The 25,612-nt window shown below is 41.2% G+C and overlaps 1 protein-coding gene across 2 annotated transcripts in view; it reads right to left on the bottom strand.

Annotated features, from left to right (window-relative positions):
- ablim2 (actin binding LIM protein family, member 2) overlaps positions 1–25,612 on the bottom strand; it is a 133,279-nt gene that overhangs the window by 20,901 nt on the left and 86,766 nt on the right. For both annotated transcript variants that reach the window (XM_063002853.1, XM_063002852.1), the window contains 8 exons: positions 20,096–20,173; positions 19,789–19,932; positions 18,092–18,124; positions 17,704–17,821; positions 17,009–17,218; positions 10,626–10,727; positions 3,967–4,020; positions 7–50 (listed from right to left, as the gene is read on the bottom strand). In XM_063002853.1, the coding sequence (XP_062858923.1) occupies positions 7–50; positions 3,967–4,020; positions 10,626–10,727; positions 17,009–17,218; positions 17,704–17,821; positions 18,092–18,124; positions 19,789–19,932; positions 20,096–20,173 (783 nt within the window). The remainder of the gene's footprint in view (positions 1–6; positions 51–3,966; positions 4,021–10,625; positions 10,728–17,008; positions 17,219–17,703; positions 17,822–18,091; positions 18,125–19,788; positions 19,933–20,095; positions 20,174–25,612) is intronic.

Below are 25,612 nucleotides of genomic sequence, written 5' to 3'. Positions count from 1 at the left end.
GCTTACTTTTCTATCCACATCCTCTCCATCTTGCCAGGATGTTCTGGAAGCTGTAGAAAAGGTGTAGAGTAAAAATCAACAGTTCTTTAATACAGATCAAGAGGTAAACCTTCAATGACAGACAGTGGCATGCAACATGCTATACAAGAACTTAACAAAGGACCATATTACGAGAATCAACATTATCTCATCAACATTATCTCATTTTTAACACAATGCAAACTTTGTTTTTCATTAGAAGAAAAGACACACCATGAACAATAATGCACAAAGGAAAAAAACAACACTTTACAAAACACATTTTAACACCAAAAATTATTAATAAAAATAAAATTAAATAAATAAACTAAAATTCACTGTTTTACCAAGGATGAAATGACAGTCAGTCACCATAAATTACACGCCTTTTATTGACCACCACAAGGGCACAGTACAATGGGTTTTACATACACCGATCAGCCATAACATTAAAACTACCTCCTTGTTTCTACACTCACTGTCCATTTTATCAGCTCCACTTACCATATAAAAGCACTATGTGGTTCTACAATTACTAACTGTAGTCCATCTGTTTCTCTGCATGCTTTTTTAACCTCCTTTTACTCTGTTCTCAAATGGTCAGGACCCTCACATGACCACTACAGAGCAGGTATTATTTGGGTGGTGGATCATTCTCAGCACTGCAGTGACACTGACATGGTGGTGGTGTGTTAGTGTGTGTTGTGCTGGTATGAGTGGATAAGACCCAGCAGCGCTGATGGAGTTTTTAAACACCTCACTGTCACTGCTGAACTGAGAATAGTCCACCAACCAAAAAAATCCAGCATACAGCGCCCTGTGTGCAGCGTCCTGTGACCACTGATGAAGGTCTAGAAGACGACCAACTCAAACAGCAGCAATAGATGAGCGATCGTCTCTGACTTTATATCTACAAGGTGGACCAACTAGGTAGGAGTGTCTAATAGAGTGGACAGTGAGTGGACACGGTATTTAAAAACAGCGCTGCTGTGTCTGATCCACTCACATCACCACCATGTCATTGTCACTGCAGTGAAGAACAGGGTTAAAGGAGGTTAAAAAAGTATGTAGAGAAACAGATGAACTACAGTCAGTAATTGTAGAACTACAAAGTGCTTCTATATGGTAAGTGGAGCTAATAAAAGTATGGCTGATCAGTGTATAACAAAAACACTACACAATTACGAAGCCACATGACCACAGTTATAAATACTGTGAATCCAATGTACTTTTGACCATAGTATGCCATTTGTAGTTTTAGTAGACTAAACCAGAGTAAAATAGTGATCCCATAAACTGTGTATAAAGTTGATAGTATTTAGTGGTGAACACAGCATTGCTCTTGGAGCAGTGAGGGCAGGCTGAACACAAACATGACTTTTAAATAACAGCAAGCCAGGTAATCTTAAGAACAAAATCACATTAACGTTTTAAACTTCATGAATATAAAAACAAAAGTGTCCATTTCAAAACTACATTGGATTCCTTTAAATGAATGAAGCAATGAAAAGAGACATATGTGTGTCTCTACAGTTTGTTTCCCTATCAGAGCTGTTAAAATAATGATGGGCATTTAAACCAAAAAACTTTAAAGGTTTAAGGTTTGACATTTAAATTGTGTAAAATAAACAGGGTAAACAATGCAACCCTGTCCAGTTCACACGTTGTCACACTAAACACTGAATTGTATACCCTAAATTACGTTTCTCACTATGATAATTATGATTATCTTATTATATAAGAAACACAGCTGTAGTATAAGGCAGCATTCACATGATACATAGCAAAACCAAGTTTGGACTTGCTTTGCTGAATATGATTGAACATAGAGCCACTTTGCCATTGACCTTTTCAAAGTGCCACCGATGAGTCAAACTGTTTATATGACATAGACAGAAGTAAAGCACAGACATGTCGGAGGGAAACAGATAGCATTGTTTCACAAAAACCTAAATCATTGGATTCCATGTTCAGTTAGAACCATGGCATTGTGAGAAAGATTCTGCATGAGAATTAGTGAGCTGTGGAGCAGAGAGGTGCAGCCAGCAGAAAGCGGTTTTGCTGCATATGATGTGAAAGGCTTAACGGTGCGGTAAGCTGCAATATGCGTGCAGTCGCATCATGATCGAAGGGCAAAACACTTATCATGTGAAAGCAGCCTTACAGTTGCAATTAGAGACACAGTGCAAACATTAGTTAAATACAATCACTTATTTAATTTAAATGCTCGAGAAAATTACATTCTGTAAGCGTCACATGCAGTTTAGGTCTAAGTATTTATGTAGCAATTAGTATCCTATAGAGCTGTATCTCTTGGCTATGTGATTTTTCTTGCTCTTGCTCTGCCCGTTTGGAAAGTATACACATACAGTGGATCCAGTAAAGAGTATTTAGACCCCTTGAGTTTTTTCCATTTAAATCTGGGCCTCATTGTAATTATCACAAGATTGTGATCAAAATCTGAAAAGTCAAAATCTGCAATGAGGCATGTGCATGTGATATTAACTGAGAACAGCGGTGTGTTGGTGATAACCAACTTGTGTTCAGCACAGAAATCCACCAGTGTCTGTCCTCTTCTGCATCTTCTCTGACTCTTACATTTACATTTTCGGCATTTAGCAGACGCTTTTATCCAAAGCCACTTACAGTTATGACTGAACATGATTTTTGGGTTAAGGGCCTTGCTCAGGGGCCCAACAGTGGCAACTTGGCGGTGGCAGGGCTTGAACCGACAACCTTCTGATTACTAGTCCAGTACCTTAACCACTGAGCTATCACTGCCCTATTGCATTGACTCTTGCATTGACGTTGTGTGTATACAGGAATTTGTTATGAATATTCAGAAACAAATGGTGGCTGGGCATAAATTAGGGCAAGAATTTAAAAGATCCAAAGCTTTAAGTGTTTTCAGGACCACAGTGACCTTAATAATTTTGAAATGAGGGGGCTGCTCAGGTGGCGCAGAGGTAAAAAAACACCCTGGAACCAAAGCTGGGAACTCTAACACATCGTATCGAATCTCAGCTCTGCCTTGCCGGCTGAGGCTGAGCGGCCACATGAACAACGATTGGCCTGTTGTTCATATGGGTGGGGCTAAGCCGGATAGGGTCTCTCTCTCTCTCTCTCATGACTGGTGCAATTACGACCTCTGCTGGCTGACTGATGGCGCCTGCACAGAGATGAGAAAAGAGTGCTCTTAGGGTGTGTCCCTCCGTACACGCAGCTAGGCTGCACTACACTCGTCAAAGTGCAGGTGATAAGATCAGAGCAGAGATCGGCATTGGTGGAGAGGAAGCATGATGCAGTGGGGCAATTGGACGTGCTAAAAAGGGGAGAAAAAGGGGAGAAAAAGGGGAGAAAAAGGGGAGAAAAAGGGGAGAAAATATTTAAAAAAATAATAATAATTTTGAAATGGGAGAAGCTTGTCACAACATTTAACCTTCCACAAAAATGAAAATCAATAATTTGTGGACAGACCAAAAACGGAATGCTTGCCATCCAATCAGACATAGCTTAAGAGTAGGAGTTTTGATGAATTTTCCTAAAACTCAAAAACATATTTTTACTTTGTCATTATGGGTAATTAGGTGTAGCTTAGTGGCTAAAAATGGCAATTGTATCCATTCAAAATCAAATCCAAAACACAATAAAGTGTGCAAAAAGTCAAGGAGTCTGAATACTTTCCAAACCCATCGTACCTTGTTCAAATTAGGATTAAGAAAACAAATATAAAAATGATTTCAGAATTCCAGGGATTTCATTGACCATGCCCATCCCTAATACCTGGCTGCACTATTGGCACTCTATGCTGCACAGTCTGAGAGGGAAACTTCAAAACCAAAATAAAAGGCATTACATACAGCTGCAGGATACTAGAGTACAGTGACACCACTGGCATCATGCAACAGAGCATGCAAAGTCATGGTTATCGCATTCAGTGAACTGTACCATGCTGTTTGTAGATAGGGGGTTTTCTATAGATATTATCTTTGGCTTTAGTATCTGGAATGAAGACAGAGAGAGCATAACAGAAGCAGAAATGAAGAAAGAGAGAAAAAGAAAGTAATGAACCGTAGATAAAGAAGCATGGTTTGCTGAAAGATGGAGTTGGACGATTGCAGCAAAGCATTAAACAGGTGTTTTTCAGCAGGAAAGAACATATATAGCTGTGTTAAACTTCAACTTGCAGATTATAGTGTAAAAAAGTTATGATTTACATGCAATCAGCAGTTCTGCACCTTTACAGCAATTCTGCTTTGACTTTGAAAGCTTTTAAATCAGCACTGACTTTTAATAAGAAATTATTACATGAATAGTTTGACCAGAAATTAGATTTACTCATCGTTCATTAAAGGCGTGATTGCTTGCAAAGTTTGCTTTGTACTGCAGCTAGAAGGCATATACACCGATTAGGCATAACATTATGACCACCTCCTAGTTTCTACACTTACTGTCCATTTTATTAGTTCCACTTACCACATAGAAGCACTTTGTAGTTCCACAATTACTGACTGTAGTCCATCTGTTTCTCTGCATACTGTTTTAGCCTGCTTTCACCCTGTTCTTCAGTGGTCAGGACCATCACAGAGCAGATATTATTTGGGTGGTGGATCTGCACTGCAGTGACACTTACATGGTGGTGGTGTGTTAGTGAGTGTTCCAGCAGCACTTCTGGAGTTTATAAATACCTCACGAGTGTCACGCTGGACTGAGAATAGTCCACCAACCAAAAATATCCAGCCAACAGCGCCCCGTGGGCAGCGTCCTGTGACCACTGATGAAGGTCTCAAAGATGATCAACTCAAACAGCAGCAATAGATGAGCGATCGTCTCTGACTTTACATCTACAAGGTGGACCAACCAGGTAGGAGTGTCTAATAGAGTGGACAGTGAGTGGACACGGTATTTAAAAACTCCAGCAACGCTGCTGTGTCTGATCCACTCATACCAGCACAACACACACTAACACACCACCATTCCCTCCCGTAGCCTTCGCTCTTCTGAGGCTAACCTACTGTCCATACCCTCTAGGACCAAGCACCGGACCTGGGGTGACAGGGCCTTTTCCATAGCTGCTCCATCTTTATGGAATGCTCTCCCCAAACACCTACGAGATTGTCCTGACCTGTCCAAATTCAAGTCACTTCTCAAAACTCATCTATTCAGAGTGGCATTTAACTTGTAACAACACAAAATAAATGCTTTTATTTTTGCTATTCTTTTTAATAGTTTTTATACTTAGATCACGACAGAAATGTGAAGTCCTAGATCCTAAAACTTGTAAAGTTTTCAGTTTCCTGATTGCATGTAAATCTGTCCTGCTTCTGTCTAATTTTAAGAAATTGTTCTATATTTGTTGTTCTCTCTCATAATTTAGCTAATTTTTAATGAACTGTCTTATGCTGCTCTCTTTGTTTTTATCTTAATTATTCTTGATGTTGATGTACTATTTTGATTTTGTACTATGATTTGTATGGTGTATGTACGTATTTGTTTTGATTATTTGTCTTATGTAAAGCGTCTTTGAGTATCTTGAAAAGCGCTATATAAATAAAATGTATTATTATTATTATTATTATCATGTCATTGTCACTGCAGTGCTGAGAATGATCCACCACCTAAATAATACCTGCTTTGTGGGGGTCCTGACCATTGAAGAACAGGGTGAAAGCAGGCTAAAACAGTATGCAGAGAAACAGATGGACTACAGTCAGTAATTGTAGAACTACAAAGTGCTCCTATATGGTAAGTGAAGCTGATAAAGTGCACAGTGAGTGTTGAAACCAGGTGGTTTTATTGTTATGGCTGATCTTTGTAGCTATCATGCATGAGACGCATCAGAGTCACTGTTATGCTAATTACATTTCTTGAACATAGTTTCATAAAATGGCACAATAAATCTGATTAAAGGGAAAAAATATCCAGACTTTGATTCTCCCAAGTCAATGGAAATGCACTATTGTAACACCAGTTGTTTATGTTTTCCATATGGTGATGGAGAGAGAGTAACTCAAGTCTTAAATTGAGATAGTCTGTGAAGGCCATAGCATATCGTTCACATAATCTTTATTCTTACTAAACCACAACCATAACCATTCTTACTAAACTAAGTTACAATTAGTATAACTTTATGCTTATTTGTCTCCCTTTTCATTTAAGACAAAGGGTAGAACCAAACCATGCCAACAAAATGCCTCCTACAGCATAACAAAAACACTGGACCCCCACATTGTATGGGTTAAGCATTTTAGCCTACCCGTTTTTTTAGGTGTACTCCACAAACGTTTCTGCCCACTTGATTTAAATATATTAAACATTTTAAGTAAAAAAAATCCTTAATTTCATTTTTGGCAAACGGTTTCAGTAAGACAACAGCAGCATATTAATTGAATTCCAGTTTACTTTATATAACAGGCAAGTCAGAAAACACGTGATATACCTTCATGTGAAAAACAAACTTTTAAATTTTCAGCATTTAGCAGACGCCTTTATCCAAAGCAACTTACAGTACTGTGACAGTACATCGATCAGCCATAACATTAAAACCACCTCCTTGTTTCTACACTCACTGTCCATTTTATCAGCTCCACTTACCATATAGAAGCAATTTGTAATTCTACAATTACTGACTGTAGGCCATCTGTTTCTCTGCATGCTTTGTTAGCCCCCTTTCATGCTGTTCTTCAATGGTCAGGACCGACACAGGACCACTACAGAGCAGGTATTATTTGGGTGGTGGATCATTCTCAGCACTGCAGTGACACTGACATGATGGTGGTGTGTTAGTGTGTGTTGTGCTGGTATGAGTGGATCAGACACAGCAATGCAGATGGAGTTTTTAAACGCCTCACTGTCACTGCTGGACTGAGAATAGTCCACCAACCAAAAACATCCAGCCAACAGCGCCCCGTGGGCAGCGTCCTGTGACCACTGATGAAGGTCTAGAAGACGACCAACTCAAACAGCAGCAATAGATGAGTGATCGTCTCTGACTTTACATCTACAAGGTGGACCAACTAGGTAGGAGTGTCTAATAGAGTGGACAGTGAGTGGACACGGTATTTATAAAACTCCAGCAGCGCTGCTGTGTCTGATCCACTCATACCAGCACAACACACACTAACACACCACCACCATGTCAGTGTCACTGCAGTGCTGAGAATCATCCACCACCTTAATAATACCTGTTCTGTGGTGGTCCTGACCATTAAAGAACAGCATGAAAGAGGGCTAACAAAGCATGCAGAGAAACAAATGGACTACAGTCAGTAATTGTAGAACTGTAGAACTACAAAGTGCTTCTATATGGGAAGTGAAGCTGCTAAAATGGACAGTGTATGTAGAAACAAGGAGGTGGTTTTAATGTTATATTATCTAAGCAATTAAGGGCTGAAAGCCTTGCTAGGCTACGACTTCTAGTTACTACTGCTAAGGGTGGTTCTACAAGCTTTTGATTCATGAGGTGTACTTAGTTTTTTGCACATGGCTTTTCCATTTTTGCTTCATTTTTGTTAAATAAATGATGACAGTTGACGCTGTTGTGTGTTGTTGTTCATCTGAGTTTGTATTTACCAAATCGAAGACTTGCTAGGGACCAGATGATCTTTATTATGCCCTGATACATAAAACCATAAAATAAAAAAAAAGGGTGTTTTTCAAATGACTGTAAATCTTTTCCCAATTACTACACATTAAAAATTTAATATACAACCTCCTTTGGAAACATGATAAATTGATGCAACATGTTCATCCAACTGGTCCATTTCATCCTAACCTCACTTTATTTCAACCCTCTCTGATTTCAAACATCATCTATAAATTAAATGGTGAAAGGGGGGGGGGGGGATGACTCATTTTTAACACATCAGAGCTTTTTGGCATCTGCATGCAATAGAAACAAAAAGCTCCATAAAATTAAAAATGACAATAAAAACATAGAAATTTGAACCAATGGCTTTGTTTACTTTATTTAATTTGAATGAATCCAGTAATGGCTGGCAGAATGCTGACAAATTTGTGTATTTTGACGATATGATTTTAAATCTGTAGATGTTTTTGACTTGCAGAAGTGAACCAAAATGTCCACATATTAAAAATATATCTGCTGAGACATCAAACAATACTGTCATTAGCAATTCTGTTTGTGGGCCATAGACAGCGATCAGCAGTAATAGACTGAACATTAGAGTGGGTATATTAATTACAGATGCTTGCTGGTTATCAATGCAGTGCCGTCTAAGGAATCAAAGGTCACGCCATTCAAAAGTGTTTTTTGGGAGCTGCTCAGGTGGCGCAGTGGTAAAATACGCTAGCACACCAGAGCTGGGATTATAAATACATCGTATCAAATCTCAGCTCTGCCATCCGGCCAGGATGAACAACGATTGGCTGTTGTTCACAGGGTGGGACAAGTGCACAACTGCTGGCTGATTGATGGCGCCTGCGCAGGTTTGGGGAATAATGCTGATCAGGGTGTGACTCTCCATACACAAGGCTGATCCGCATATGAACTCGCCTTGTGCAGGTGAAAAGATGCAGTCGGTACTGCACACATGTCGGAGGGGCGTGTGTCAGTTGCGAAGCTCCTCAGTCAACAGTGGAGGGTTGTATCAGTAGAGGTGATACGTAAAGCAATCATTGGATATATGTTTTACACACTTTGGTTACATCCATGACAGGACAGGTAATAACTGGTTACTCAAGATTCATCAATTCAAGTCTTTAATATCAAACAGTCATGGACAATTTTGTATCTCCAATTCACCTCATTTGCATGTCTTTAGACTGTGGGAGGAAAGCGGACCTCCCGAGGAAAACCACGCAGACACAGGGAGAACATACAAACTCCACACAGAAAGGACCCAGACCGCTCCACCTGGGAATTGAACCCAGGGCCTTCTTGCTGTGAGGTGACAGTGCTACCCACTGAGCCACCACCCCCACTCTATAAACAACATTTTTTTCCCCTGATTGAGAGTCTTCATAATATGTTATGGAACAAAGATCACAAAATCACTAAATTCCTTGTGGTCATGCTTTGAGAAACAGTGTTCCTGCCAGTGTTGGGTTTTCACTCAGAGCTGCTTCAGAGAGCCACACTATGCTCCATGTGACTCCCCTTCCCTTCTCTGTGCAGGCCCCAGAACAGTCCTGGTCCAAGCTTCTTAATACCCAATCATACAGCATCACCTGTCAATTATCTGAGTTAAAAGTCTTAAAACTAGCTTTAAATAATTCGAACAACGTATACTGCCCCAATTTTATATTTTGTTTATGCATTTTTCTCCCCTTTTTCTCCCTTTTAGCCCGATTGCATCATGCAGATCCCCGCTCTGATTGAGGAGAACGAAGCTACCCCCTGCCCCTCCGACACGTGGGCAGCAGCCGTATCCATCTTGTCACCTACACTTTGACGAGTGCATTGCGGATCAGCACTGTGTACAGAGAGACACACCCTGACAGCACTCTTTTCCCGTCTCTATGCAGGCGCCATCAATCAGCCAGCAGAGGTCGTAATTGCATTAGTTATGAGAGAGTCCCTATCCGGCTTTTTAATATCCCACCCATATCTGAACAACAGGCCAATCGTTGTTCATGTGGCCGCTCAGCCCAGCCAGCAGGCAGAGCTGAGACTCCATACGATGTATTTGAGATCCCAGCTCTGGTTCCAGCTCTGTGTTTTTACCACTGCACCACCTGAGCTGCCTCCTGTTCCACCTTTTTAAAATGTGTTGCAGCTATTGAATTAAGATTGATCATATATTTACAAATCTGTAAAACACAAATTACTGCTTTCTGACTTTATTTGCCTTTTATCGTCAGTGACATTTTTTTGGATTGGGGTAAAAATAAGAGGGTTGCATCCGGTAAGGCATCCCATGTAAAAGCTGTGCCAAGTCTGATATGAGGACCAGATCCACTGGAGTAACCCATAAATATAGGAGGAAAAAAAAAAAAAGGAGTAAGGAGAAACATGTCTTTTTGAGAAAAACACAGCAAATAGTCAAAATGTGGAGTACCTACTATGGATCTTCAAAAAGTTTCCAAAGTTTTATATTTTCATTGAAGGGTGCGAGAACTAGTAATTGGTCATGTCTGAGAAAGCTTATAGTCCGGATTTGGCAACATTTGATTTCCACTTTTTGGGACACTCAAAAAATCTTTAAGGGGAAGAAGATTTTCATGTGATGAAGATGTAAAAACAGCGGTGCATCAGTGCCTACACACTCAACCAAAACATTTTTGATGGCATTAAAATGGTACGACGCTGGGAAAAATGCATCGCAAAGGAAGGTGACTATTTAGAAAAGTGATGAAAAGTATGTAATAAATAATAAATAGAGTTAAAAAAGTGCAGAAACTTTTTAAGGAACCATCCTATTAACTGCTGTTTTATCAAGATGCAAACCCAATAAGTTATACAGATGTTATGTGCCAAAACAGTACCTAATCTCCATGTGCTAATCTTTCTCAGTGTTTACTCATTACATTGTGAGGTACATATTTCTGATAAGCAGTTCATAGTGTGAAAGTGTGCAAACATATGAGAGAGCTGACCTTACTTAAAGTAAAAATTTCAGATGGGTGCAGAAGGAAGGCAGTCCTACCTGGTATGTGGAAATGTTTGGGTGCAGCCACAAATGTAGATGAAGGAGATTTGCCATCGGAGTAGGTAGAGAGGCTGGGGGTGCTGCGTCCACTTTCACTACCTTCAGGGGTTGGAGGCAAATGTACATACACACAGAGAAACAGAAAGGGGGATGGAAGGAACATAATTACTGTATGTTGGGTTCATTTTAAAAGCTTTAAAATAGAAACACCTCATGATCTAACAAGCTGAAGGTGAGTGCATCCTACCTGGCTGTGTGTTACCTTAATTCATACAGTAAATTTTAATTGTTTCTTAAATTTAAGCTTTAAAAATGAAAATATGCTCATTGTTTAAAGAGATAAAGAGGCAAACATGCTGTAAAAGCACAATTATTTTATAATAACTGCAAAAACATTTTTCAATTTCTTTTGTCTGGATATACTAGGAATGCTTTGTGACTTTTGCTCAAATTTTGCTCAAACAAGTTCATCTCATTAGAGCAGCAGAAGCTTTCTCCCATGTCTATTCTAGTATTCAAGGCTATAGGCTAAAAGTTTGCACACCTCTGTTTCAGGGAGGGACTTTCTGAACTGTATATCATGTCACATCTGTCACATCATATCCTTGTTCAGGGCTCAAGTCTGTTCAGACCCTAAGTTCCGATTCTGGCATATGTGAAATCAGTTCAGTTTAATGCAGTTCAAGGTAACACTCTCAAAAACAAGGGTCAGAAATTTGTTTTAGGTAAGTGTGGGTGTTCCGTAGCCAGGCACACAGTAATGTGATTTGCTAAATAAAGTGCTAGATAAAGTGATAGGTGTCATTTTACACTAACGGAAATCAGGACACTGTGATCTGCCAATAAACCTTAAATATATATATATATATATATATACTGTATATACAGTGTATCACAAAAGTGAGTACACCCCTCACATTTCTGCAGATATTTAAGTATATCTTTTCATGGGACAACACTGACAAAATGACACTTTGACACAATGAAAAGTAGTCTGTGTGCAGCTTATATAACAGTGTAAATTTATTCTTCCCTCAAAATAACTCAATATACAGCCATTAATGTCTAAACCACCGGCAACAAAAGTGAGTACACCCCTAAGAGACTACACCCCTAAATGTCCAAATTGAGCACTGCTTGTCATTTTCCCTCCAAAATGTCATGTGATTTGTTAGTGTTACTAGGTCTCAGGTGTGCATAGGGAGCAGGTGTGTTCAATTTAGTAGTACAGCTCTCACACTCTCTCATACTGGTCACTGAAAGTTCCAACATGGCACCTCATGGCAAAGAACTCTCTGAGGATCTTAAAAGACGAATTGTTGCGCTACATGAAGATGGCCAAGGCTACAAGAAGATTGCCAACACCCTGAAACTTAGCCGCAGCACAGTGGCCAAGATCATCCAGCGTTTTAAAAGAGCAGGGTCCACTCAGAACAGACCTCGCGTTGGTCGTCCAAAGAAGCTGAGTGCACGTGCTCAGCGTCACATCCAACTGCTGTCTTTGAAAGACAGGCGCAGGAGTGCTGTCAGCATTGCTGCAGAGATTGAAAAGGTGGGGGGTCAGCCTGTCAGTGCTCAGACCATACGCCGCACACTACATCAAATTGGTCTGCATGGCTGTCACCCCAGAAGGAAGCCTCTTCTGAAGTCTCTACACAAGAAAGCCCGCAAACAGTTTGCTGAAGACATGTCAACAAAGGACATGGATTACTGGAACCATGTCCTATGGTCTGATGAGACCAAGATTAATTTGTTTGGTTCAGATGGTCTCAAGCATGTGTGGCGGCAATCAGGTAAGGAGTACAAAGATGTACAAAAAGTGTGTCATGCCTACAGTCAAGCATGGTGGTGGGAATGCCATGGTCTGGGGCTGCATGAGTGCAGCAGGTGTTGGGGAGTTACATTTTATTGAGGGACACACGAACTCCAATATGTACTGTGAAATACTGAAGCAGAGCATGATCCCCTCCCTCCGGAAACTGGGTCGCAGGGCAGTGTTCCAGCATGATAATGACCCCAAACACACCTCTAAGACGACCACTGCTTTATTGAAGAGGCTGAGGGTAAATGTGATGGACTGGCCAAGCATGTCTCCAGACCTAAACCCAATAGAACATCTTTGGGGCATCCTCAAGCGGAAGGTGGAGGAGCGCAAAGTCTCGAATATCCGCCAGCTCCGTGATGTCGTCATGGAGGAGTGGAAAAGCATTCCAGTGGCAACCTGTGAAGCTCTGGTAAACTTCATGCCCAGGAGAGTTAAGGCAGTTCTGGGAAATAATGGTGGCCACACAAAATATTGACACTTCAGGAACTTTCACTAAGGGGTGTACTCACTTTTGTTGCCGGTGGTTTAGACATTAATGGCTGTATATTGAGTTATTTTGAGGGAAGAATAAATTTACACTGTTAAATAAGCTGCACACAGACTACTTTTCATTGTGTCAAAGTGTCATTTTGTCAGTGTTGTCCCATGAAAAGATATACTTAAATATCTGCAGAAATGTGAGGGGTGTACTCACTTTTGTGATACACTGTATATATATATATATATATATATATATACATATATATATATATATATATATATATATATATACAGTGTATCACAAAAGTGAGTACACCCCTCACATTTCTGCAAATATTTCATTATATCTTTTCATGGGACAACACTATAGACATGAAACTTGGATATAACTTAGAGTAGTCAGTGTACAGCTTGTATAGCAGTGTAGATTTACTGTCTTCTGAAAATAACTCAACACACAGCCATTAATGTCTAAATAGCTGGCAACATAAGTGAGTACACCCCACAGTGAACATGTCCAAATTGTGCCCAAATGTGTCGTTGTCCCTCCTTGGTGTCATGTGTCAAGGTCTCAGGTGTAAATGGGGAGCAGGGCTGTTAAATTTGGTGTTTTGGGTACAATTCTCTCATACTGGCCACTGGATATTCAACATGGCACCTCATGGCAAAGAACTCTCTGAGGATGTGAGAAATAGAATTGTTGCTCTCCACAAAGATGGCCTGGGCTATAAGAAGCTTGCTAACACCCTGAAACTGACCTACAGCATGGTGGCCAAGGTCATACAGCGGTTTTCCAGGACAGGTTCCACTCGGAACAGACTTTGCCAGGGTCGACCAAAGAAGTTGAGTCCACGTGTTCGCCGTCATATCCAGAGGTTGGCTTTAAAAAATAGACACATGAGTGCTGCCAGCATTGCTGCAGAGGTTGAAGACGTGGGAGGTCAGCCTGTCAGTGCTCAGACCATACGCCGCACACTGCATCAACTCGGTCTGCATGGTCGTCATCCCAGAAGGAAGCTGACGCACAAGAAAGCCCGCAAACAGTTTGCTGAAGACAAGCAGTCCAAGAACATGGATTACTGGAATGCCCTGTGGTCTGACGAGACCAAGATAAACTTGTTTGGCTCAGATGGTGTCCAGCATGTGTGGCGGCGCCCTGGTGAGAAGTACCAAGACAACTGTATCTTGCCTACAGTCAAGCATGGTGGTGGTAGCATCATGGTCTTGGGCTGCATGAGTGTTGATGGCACTGGGGAGCTGCAGTTCATTGAGGGAAACATGAATTCCAACATGTACTGTGACATTCTGAAACAGAGCATGATCCCCTCCCTTCAAAAACTGGGCCTCATGGCAGTTTTCCAACAGGATAACGACCCCAAACACAACCTCCAAGATGACAACTGCCTTGCTGAGGAAGCTGAAGGTAAAGGTGATGGACTAAACCCAATTGAGCACATGTGGCGCATCCTCAAGTGGAAGGTGGAGGAATTCAAGGTGTCTAACATCCACCAGCTCCGTGATGTCATCATGGAGGAGTGGAAGAGGATTCCAGTAGCAACCTGTGCAGCTCTGGTGAATTCCATGCCCAGGAGGGTTAAGGCAGTGCTGGATAATAATGGTGGTCACACAAAATATTGACACTTTGGGCACAATTTGGACATGTTCACTGTGGGGTGTACTCACTTATGTTGCCAGCCATTTAGACATTAATGGCTGTGTGTTGAGTTATTTTCAGAAGACAGTAAATCTACACTGCTATACAAGTTGTACACTGACTACTCTAAGTTATATCCAAGTTTCATGTCCATAGTGTTGTCCCATGAAAAGATATAATAAAATATTTGCAGAAATGTGAGGGGTGTACTCACTTTTGTGATACACTGTATATATATATTTAACTACATATTACCAAATACTTCTTGACTGAGTAAAAAGAATTAAACAAAAACAATAACTGATAAAAACATTAACCCGTTTATAAAAGTCTTTGGTCAGGGTCGGCACAGTGGCTCAGTGGGTAGCACTGTCGCCTCACAGCATGAAGGGTTCGTTCCTCAGGCGGGGTGGTTCGGGTCATTTCTGTGTAGAGTTTGCATGTTCTCCCCGTGTCTGCGTGGGTTTCCTCCGGGAGCTCCGGTTTCCTCCCACAGTCCAAAAACATGCAGTCAGGTTAATTGGAGACACTAAATTGCCCTACAGGTGAATGGGTGTGTGTATGTTTGTGTGTGTGTGTGTGTGTGTTTAGAGTAACATTTTTGGGAGGTAACAGAAAACTAGCATACAAGAAGAAAACCAACTTGGACACTATAAAAACGTCTAAAACCTGAGGCAAGAGTCAAACCCAGGTCAACAGGACATATTTCTGTGCTGCAGAAAAACAACTGATATTTTTGTATGTAATCAAGCAGCTTCAACTGAGACATGACAGTGGAGTTGTGCGATTGAACCAGGTTTAAAAACTGATTTAACCTGGTCAGAGTTCTGTGAATCTGCTTCTACAGTGAAATACTGGGCACAAGGACAGAGCACCAATCTTTTGCAGGGCTTGCGCCATCCCCACAACCAGACATAACCAATTGTGTCTGTGTAGATGCCCAGCTGGCCAATAGCACCACTGGGATTTTAACACGGATCTTACCACTGGTGGGCTAGTACAATAAACCGCTTATTACAAGTGTCATTACAAGACACTAAGCTGAGTTCTACCTTTAAAATAGAACATGATGCAAAATCTCCACATATTTTTTGTAAATAAATAATGTCACACAGTTCCACACATGCAGAGTTTAACATGCAGTCAAACTTCATACTGACACAAAACAGCTTCTGTTGGAATTTTAATATGAAGTAATTCCTTCATTCGTTCTTAAATCATTTTAATGCACAACAAAGTTTTCCAGTTCAGGTTAGAACTGTAATGCTCGCTGTAAACCGATAAGTCCGCATGAAGGGTGGCCAAGGGTGAGACTTAAATCAACACTGTGCTCTTGAGATGTGGAGCTTCATTCTCACTTGAAATCATATTACCTTATTTCACAATGTATAAAAAATCTGACTAAGCCCAAAATCAAACAAACTCAACTGATAACCAGACCCCTAAAGATAATTATTTTACTGGAGACCTTTATTTTACCCCTCACGTCAACAGTTTGGGTGGAACGCACTAAAAGTTAGATCACATCTCTACAATCTATTTAAACTCCAGTGATTCCACACTATCTCTCTGACCACACTTAAACATGCTTCATATCAGCTCATCCACATCCCCCCAATGACAAGGAGTCTCAGATCTAAGCTGGAATTTATGAGAATTAAAGTGTGATAAAAACAGGCCAGTCAATTACACAAAATGAAGAGAAAACTAGATACATGGTAAATCTTTTACAAAGCTGTAATGTTTATACTTTAGGTTTTTATATGTGTAACACAGCACACATGACCAGTACAAAACAAAAACAACTGCACAATAATACACATTTAGACCACAATTTAACATTCTCCTGGCATTAATGCAACAACATCCACAATAACTCCATGCAACATCACAAAAAGGCATTACACAATACTTAATAGCCACAAACTGAATGGTCCATAAAGCGAACCTTGAGGAACACCTGCGCTACACAGTGTACAGTGTACCCACAGGACTGAATCACACTGATAGAAATACTGATAGAAATTGGGACCAATGGGTCCAGGGCTTTACCGTAAAGAGGCAAACTGAGATGCAAGGCTGTCCTAGGTTTACTGTCAGACACTTGTTCCAGTTTGAATTCTTTCTCAATTCCTGTTTAGAAAAGGTGGGCGAAGCATAAGGAAGTTCTTTTATATCTTAAATATTCATATTAGAAGTAGAAGTCGTACTATTAGGACATGCTGGAATGTCAGAATAACACATTAAACCACTGTCAATATGTCCTTCCACAGTGTCGATTGTGCTTATCTATAGTGCTACTTCACAGTCTACAGCCATTCATTAGTAGTGCAGTTTAGCAGTGACAGCGACAGTTCCATGCACATTGTGACATTAGTCTGTTTTAGAGAACACACAAGACCTGCAGGCCGAGCAGAGTACCTCTGAAGTATGGGATGTAGTTGTGCTGTTGGAGCAGGGACAGAGTGGTGGGGTTCAGGGTCAGAGGTGTGGTTCTACCACCACTGTAGTACAGAGGCAGTGAAGAGGAGTCTCTGGGACTACCATGGGCACCATATCTACTAGCAGCATACACAGGTAGCGAGTTGGAATTCCCAGGTTGTGGGCTGTATCTACTGCTCAGATATTGTTCTGTACAAGGCCGCCAAAACCAGCCCAGGGAGGAAGGGCAGTGATATGACATGAGTGACCATAAAAAATATAGGAAATTATGTCCAAATATAGTTGATTAGCCAAGGCCTGTCTGAGGCTTGATGTTAGGCTGTATTTTACTGCTACAATAGGTATTTAAATGGCAAATGTCCATCTCACCCCAAACTTTTGTTTGCTGTTTAGGAAATGTCATCATTTACTTAATGTTTACTTGCTATGACCTCATAACTCTAACACAAAACTAAACAAACCTTAAACCCCAACCAAGTCTTGGCTGATCTATTACAATTGTAAAGAAAAACCTGAAGGTTCAATGTTTAATGATTGTTAATTTAACTGATCAATTACTTAATCAATAGTATCATTGTAAGATAAAATATATATAAAAATGTAAATAAAAATCAATCCTATTTAGGAAAAACTGTGGAAATGGCTTATTTATTTGTATGTGTGTGTGATGGTACCTGGTCTGCTGTAGGTTTGGGGGGAGCGAGATGGGGTGTAGCGCCCATAACCTCCCAAAGAGCTGTTGGAACTGGGACTGGAGGGTCTTCTCTGACGGGGTGATTTCTCTCCGTCTCCCTGAACAAAAAAGGAGGAATTTGCCCTGGGGTTAACTATAAATCTATCAACCCAGTAATCACAATCAATGTAAAACACCATACATTCTAAAGCAAAGGAAACAGTCACAGACGGAAATGACAATCTGTAACAGTAATACTTATTTTGTGCTAACTGGTTCTTACAAATGTAAACGGCAGTGATCAGACACAGGAAAGAAAAACTTGCATCAAAACACACTATAAGTTATAACCAATAAGTTTTTCCCCCATCAGTTCTGCTTTACTGTACCTCTGTTGGAGTCGGAGTGTGCAACTGGGGAGACTGCAAATGAAGAAAGCAGGGCAGTGAGATGAGGTTAGATGTACTAAAGCTCATAACAGTAAAAACAAAAAAAGCATTAGCATGGATTGGGTAAGAAGCAATGAATGTAGCAGTTAAAATAAACGTGAACAATTGTGTCCTTTTTACTATTGATTAAAATATATATATAAATATAAATACAAGGTTGATTTGTTAGATGAGTTTGTTGACATTTTTCTTTTTTTAAATTACAGAACTTAATACATAATTCGAAAATACCACCAGGAGCTGAAAAGATCTCTGGAAATAAATCTTCCAACTTAGAGCTGATGGATTCCACGTCATCACTGTCACATTCAGCAACATTTTGTGGGATGAGTTGTGGTTCCTTTTCCATATAGTTCAATTACAATTACTGACTGTAGTCCATCTGTTTCTCTGCATGCTTTGTTAGCCCCCTTTCATATATAAGAAAGTGCACTTTCAGACTATGCCAAAGTCAAAGCCACTGAGATGACATTTTTCCCAGTCTGATGTGAGTGTTAACTGAAGCTCTTGACCTGTATCTGTATGATTTTATGCTGTGCTGCCTCCACATGACTTACTCACTTTCTTAACCGCTTATCCAATTAGGGTCGCTTGTTGCTGGAGCCTATCCTAGCTTTTTAATGGGCGCAAGGCACACAGTAACACCCTGGAAGGGGCGCCAGTCCATCGTAGGGCAGACACACACACACACACACACACACACATTCACCTACAGAGCAATTCAGTGTCTCCAATTAACCTGACTGTGGGAGGAAACCAGAGCTCCTGGAGGAAACCCTCGCAGACATGAGGAGAACATGCCAACTCCGCACAGAAAGGACCCAGACCGCCCCGCCTGGGGACGGAACCCAGGACCTTCTTGCTGTGAGGCGACAGTGCTACCCACCAAGCCACCGTGCCGCCCTGATTAAATAATAATATGGTTAACTAGGGATACAGGTGTTCCTAATAAAATGCATAATTTGTTTGTAATTTTTTGTCAAGTCCTTGTCTTGCAAGTTGTCCATAATTGGTGAGACACTTAATATATTACACAATTAGCTTTGGGTGACTTCCAAGTTTCTTTCCTTATGACCTGTATTTAATCATGTGTGGTAATGAGTGACCAGTCAAATTCCCAACATTAACAATAATTATGAAGACCATGTTTAAATACATCTAAAGGTTGTGGAACTGAAACTGTAAACCAGATGCCATGCTCTTAAGTAAGTAGGCAAAAAAATCAATTCATTTCATTTTTATTAACCACTTTATCCTGGTCAGGGCTGTGGTGGTTTGGTTTCACTTGGAAACACTGCATGCATGACTACCCTAAACAGGGCGCCAATTAATCGCATGGCTTTGACCACCCCCCTTCCCCAACATAGCCAATCATGTCTGTTCAGATGCTTGTAAGACACCACAGTGCCATCCAGTCTTTTGAAAGGCCTCTTATGGAAAACCTCAAAAGAGTGGAGGCTGTTACAGCTGCAAGAGGGGATTCCCTATTAATGTCTGTGGTTTTGGAATAAAATATCTGGTTAGGTGTCCACATACTTATGATCATACAGCAGAAGAGACACTCCCGTCCACACCCACACACTCACTAAAAATATCTTTATCAGTGCAACAATCCCATAATGCGTTAGTGTAAGTACCTCTCCATAGGCTCTCTCCTCTGTAGGATAGCTGACATAGGGAGAGTATGAGAGCATGTCAGGTCTGTCAATGTTATAGATGGCCTTTATTTTAGGAATAGCTGCAAGGTCCTTATAATCCAGGAACTCATCACCCAGTTTTGCCTGTGGCAGAAAAACAAATATTAGGATCTACTCTTTACAACGAAGCTGGAAATTTCTTTCAAAGCATATCAAACTACATGTGTTCCTTTGCTACCACCTAGTGGCTGATAGACCTTATCGTTTCATAAAGCCTCTGATTAGTGGCATTGAAAGTGTTACATACATAGATAACTCTGCTAGGAGATCCTGAGGCACTGGAGGCAGGAGCCGAGGTGATGCTCTCAGCAGATGCCCTGGTCACCTGGAGAGAGAAACGTAGTTAGTGTTTAGGGACAACATGTTTTACTTTTTTTTTTTGTGCTTTTTATGCCTCAAAGAAGCTGGCAGTCTTTAACACATGGCTTATTAATCAAGTCTTACATTTATTATTTATCAAATAACTATTTAACAATGTCTTTAGCACAGAAATACTTTTGATCTTATTAAAAAAACACTTAACATACACTAAATGGCCAAAAGTATTTGAACACCTGACCATGAGCTTGTTGGACATCCCATTTCAAAAACATAAAATATTAAACGTATTAAAATAAACTGACCTCTATGACAGTGGTCCCCAACCACCAGGCCGCACAGAAAGAATACATTTTTGTTTGTTTGTTTTATTGACAGTCAAACTCTGAAAGATGTTTTATTTTGATAAAATGGATTGTCAAAAAAGTTCGAGCGTTACTTCCCATCTACAAATGACTCGCGAAATGCGAAAGAATGGATCCGCAATGGATCCCATTAGTAAACATCCCTGCTGCATCGAGCATGTCCGTCAACTTTCAGTCAACTTCAAACCTGGCAGCATTTTGGATTAAAATCAAGGCAGAATATCCAGAGATAGATACAAAAGCAATGACAACACTGCTTCCATTTCCAACATCCTATCTTCGTAAATCTTTGCAGTGATGGAAACCAAAACAAAGTTATGGAGTAGACTGGACATTAAAAACACACTTCAGGTGTTATTGTCTTCTATCACCCCTAGGTGGGAGTTGAGAAGCTCAGAGTTCCCACTGATTTTCCACAATTGGTGAATAGTATTGTTATGTACTTTGTACCAGCTGTAGCCTAGTGGTTAAGGTACTGGACCAGTGATCAGAGGGTTGCTGGTTCAAGCCCCACCACTGCCAGGTTGCTGCTGTTGGGCCCTTGAGCAAGGCCCTTAACCCTCAATTACTCAAACTGTATACTGTAACTGCAATGTAGTCGCTTTGGATAAAGGCGTCTGCTAAATGCTGAAAATGTAAATGTGTTTTTTATTATACTCGTCGTATCATTTTATTTTAAATCAGCCCGTCCCCGCCGGTCCGTGAAATTGTATCTAATATGAAACCAGTCCATGGTGCAACAAAGGATGGGGACCGCTGCTCTATGAGATCATTTCAGCTATAACAACAGCCTTTCCTCTGAGAAGGCTTCTTACAAGACTTTAAAGTATGTGGGAATTTGAGCCCATTTAGTCCAAAGAGTCCAAGAGCATTTGTATGTCTGGGTATCAATGTTGGTTAAGAAAACCTCAATGTTCCAGTGTTCCAGTTTATTCCAAAGCTGTTCAGTGGGGCTGATGTCCTGATTCAGCGCAGAATAATGTAGTTTCTTTAAACCAAGTTTTCTTCATGTCTTTATAGACCTGGCTTTGTGCACAGGAACACAGTCATGCTGGAACAGAAAAGGGCCTTCCCTGAACTGTTGCTGCAACATTGAATAACTATATTTATATAATTTATTTATTACATTTAAAAATTAGGTGCCCTAATACTTTTGTCTATAGAGTGTAATTGTATTGTAAAGTACTGTCCATACAATACTTTTGTCCAAAGGTTATTTACAATGTAATACTATTTACATCTTTCAAACAAGAAGTCAGTATCTCGCTATAATTGATTTTTTAATGTGTTTAATTAAAAGAGTACAAAACCATGCTATTTTATATTCTATAAACATGTTTTTGTGAATATATGCTTAATCGAAAATTATTACTTTTACCACCGTATTACATCCGCAGTCCTTTAAACAACATGTAATAATTATCTGCATTTAAAAGCTTTTAAAGCAAAATGTTTTATCATGCAAGTCTTCAGCTGAACATTCACACAAGCCAGGTGTTGCCGCAACTGTGCTTCATACTGTGCCACACATTTTTCATTTTTCCAGTTTGCATGGTTGTCCATGAAAACATATAATAGTCCTTTGTAGGTGCACTCAAACCCAAGAAAAGTCAACTGTGTTTTTGGACTTTTGAGTATTTTATGCACTGCAGGTGTTTAAATACACTATATTGCCAAAAGTATTTGCTCGTCTGCCTTCACACACATATGAACTTGAGTAACATCTCATTCTTAATCCGTGGGTTTTAATATGATGTCGGCCGACCCTTTGCAGCTATAACAGCTTCAACTCTACTGGGAAGGCTTTCCACAAGGTTTAGGAGTGTGTTTATGGGAATTTTTGACCATTCCTCCAGAAGCACATTTGTGAGATCAGAACGATGTTGGACGAGAAGGCCTGGCTCGCAGTCTCCGCTCTAATTCATCCCAAAGGTGTTCTACTCGCTCATCCACGTCTTTGTGCACTGGTGCACAGTCATGTTGGAACAGGAAGGGGCCATCCCCAAACTGTTCCCACAAAGTTGGGAGCATGAAATTGTCCAAATTCTCTTGGTATGCTGAAACATTAAGAGTTCCTTTCACTGGAACTAAGGGGCCGAGCCCAACTCCTGGAAAACAACCCCACACCATAATCCCCCCTCCACCAAACTTTACACTTGGCACAATGCAGTCAGACAAGTAGCGTTCTCCTGGCAACCGCCAAACCCAGACTCGTCCATCGGATTGCCAGATGGAGAAGCGTGATTCGTCACTCCAGAGAACACGTCTCCACTGCTCTAGAGTCCAGTGGTGGTGTGCTTTACACCACTTCATCCGACGCTTTGCATTGCGCTTGGTGATGTAAGTCTTGGATGCAGCTGTTCGGCCATGGAAACCCATTCCCTAAAGCTCTCTACACACTGTTCTTGAGCTAATCTGAAGGCCACATGAAGTTTGGAGGTCTGTAGCGACTGACTCTGCAGAAATTTGGCGACCTCTGCGCACTATGCGCCTCAGCATCCGCTGACCCCGCTCTGTCATTTTACGTGGCCTAGCACTTCGTGCCGAGTTGCTGTCGTTCCCAATCGCTTCCACTTTGTTATAATACCACTGACAGTAGACTGTGGAATATTTAGTAGCGAGGAAATTTCACGACTGGACTTGTTGCACAGGTGGCATCCTATCACGGTACCACGCTGTAATTCACTGAGCTCCTGAGAGCGACCCATTTTTTCACAAGAGCAGTCTGCGTGCCTAGAAGCGCGCCTAGAAAGGCAAGCCGTAGCCTAGTGGTTAAGGCACAGGACTAGTAATCCAAAGGTTGCTCAGTTGCTCAGACTGTATACTGTAACTGTAATGTAAGTCGCTTTGGGTAAAGGCGTCTGCTAAATGCTGTAAATGTAAATGTAGAAGCTTGGTTTTATACACCTGTGGCCATGGAAGTGATTGGAACACCTGAATTCAATGATTTGGATGGGTGAGTGAATACTTTTGGCAATATAGTGTACCTAAAATCCTTGCAAATGCCTAAAAAAAGTCTATAAATAAGAATAACAAAAATTACACATATCCACATGTGCAAAGTTTTGCATTTAGTCAGTTATTCTGTAGCATTGAAATATACTGTATATAATATGTAAAATCTAAGTGCTCTTAGGTTGCACTGGGCCGTTACACGAGAAGAGCTAGACAGGTCCAGTATCTGTTCATTTGCACAACGAGGAACAAGAGGAGCACTGCCAGAGCCATACAAAATGACCTCCTGCAGGCTACTGATGTGCATTTTTCTGACCATACTGAGAGCCCAACGTTACAGCCCATCACTGTACATTTAGGCTAGCATTCGCCAGAGAACACTAGAATTGGCGGATCTGCCACTGGTGCCCTGTTCTCTTCATAAATGAGCGCAGATTCACAATGAGCTCATGTGACAGACGTGAAAGAGTCTGTAGACGCCGTGATAAACAATATGCTGTCTGCAACATTATCCAGCATAAACGGTTTGGCGGTGGGTGAGTGATGGCCTGGGGAGGCATATCTTTGAAAGATCGCACAAAATTCCACTTGATAGCCAACAGTACCTTGACTGCTATAAGGTGCTATTGGATTCTCAGAGCCATTTCAAACCTGACGCTGGTGCAGTGGGCCCTGGGTTGCTCCTGGTGCAGGACAATGCCCAGCCTAATATGGCCAGAGTTTGTAGGCAGGATGACAAAGGCATTGATGCCACAGACCTGAATCAAACTGAGAACCTTTGGGATGTTATGTATCAGTGCATCCAAAGCCCCCAAGTAGCACCACAGACTGTCCAGGGGCTCACTGATACCCTGATCTAGGTCTGGAGCATGTCCAGTGGTTGCCAGGAGTGCATACAGGCACGTGAGTGCATACACACTACTGAGTGTTATAAGTTGCCGTGATAAAATCCATGCAAATTAGATAAGTCTGTGATTTTGAGTCCAAATCTTAATGGGTTGATGATTCTGGTATTACTGACCATTGTTACATCATTTTGTTTGAAACAAATCACAGAATATATAGCAGTACAGATTTTCAACTTGAATTACGCATCAGATCTTGATGAACGAAAGATTCAAGTGTTCCCTAACTGTTTTGAGCAAATTCTCTTCTGGATGAATTGAGACACACTCCACAATCTTGTAGAAAGCCTTCCCAGAGAAGTGAAAGTTATAGTTGCATAAAGGGGCCTGGCTGGTGAACATTAGAGGCAGTTCTGTGTTGTATCTGCCACAAGAATTCATCTTGCACTCGAGAAGGCATTGTAGCTTTCTCTGTTTTTTTTGTTTGGTTTTTTTTAACCCTTTTTCTCCCACTTTAGCGCATCCAATTTCTACCCGTCAGTCATCCTCTCACTAATGCTGGTCCCTGCTCCTGATTGGGGAGGAGGAAGCTGCTCCACGCCTCCTCCGACGCGTGCACAGCAATCGACCGTCTTATCACCTACACTTGACGAGTGTAGTGTGGCGAAGCACTGCGTACGGAGGATCACACCCTTCCACCGCACTCCTTCCCATCTCCATGCAGGCGCCACCAACCAGCCAGCAGAGGGCGTAATCGCACTAGTCTGATTGAGAGTCCCCATCCGGCTAAGTCCCGCCCCTCATCTGAACAACCGGCCAATTGTTGTTCATGCAGCCTTCAGCCTTCAGCCGGCAAGGCAAAGCTGAGATTCGATACCATGTATCCGGGATCTCAGCTCTTGTGAAGCACTGTGTTTTACCGCTGCGCCACCTGAGCGGCTCTACCAGTTTGCTGGATTTTTGTCCGGTTCTTTTTATGGCTAGTTCACACTACACGATTTTTGCTCTGATTTTCGCTCGCCGACTGGTCGCCGTTAGATCGGAAGCAACTTGGCGTTCGCTCGGAGATCGAAAATCGCCTCTCGATCGCTATGTGTGAACTGTTCAGCGACTCGATCCGAGCGGCTTGAGAAAAATATCTAGCATGTTAAATATCTGGACCTGTAGTGTGAAAGGCGTTGCGAGCAGGTTGCAAGTGCGGTGTCGAACTCCAGCCAATGAGAACGCAGGATATGGGGTGAGGGGAAACATGGGACAGGTGCATAATATAGTTTCTATCAG

The sequence above is a fragment of the Trichomycterus rosablanca genome, chromosome 10, assembly GCF_030014385.1.
Source record: "Trichomycterus rosablanca isolate fTriRos1 chromosome 10, fTriRos1.hap1, whole genome shotgun sequence".
NCBI classification, from domain to species: Eukaryota; Metazoa; Chordata; class Actinopteri; order Siluriformes; family Trichomycteridae; genus Trichomycterus; species Trichomycterus rosablanca.
Note: the sequence above shows the minus strand (reverse complement) of the source record. Positions and strands in the feature narration are given on the sequence as shown.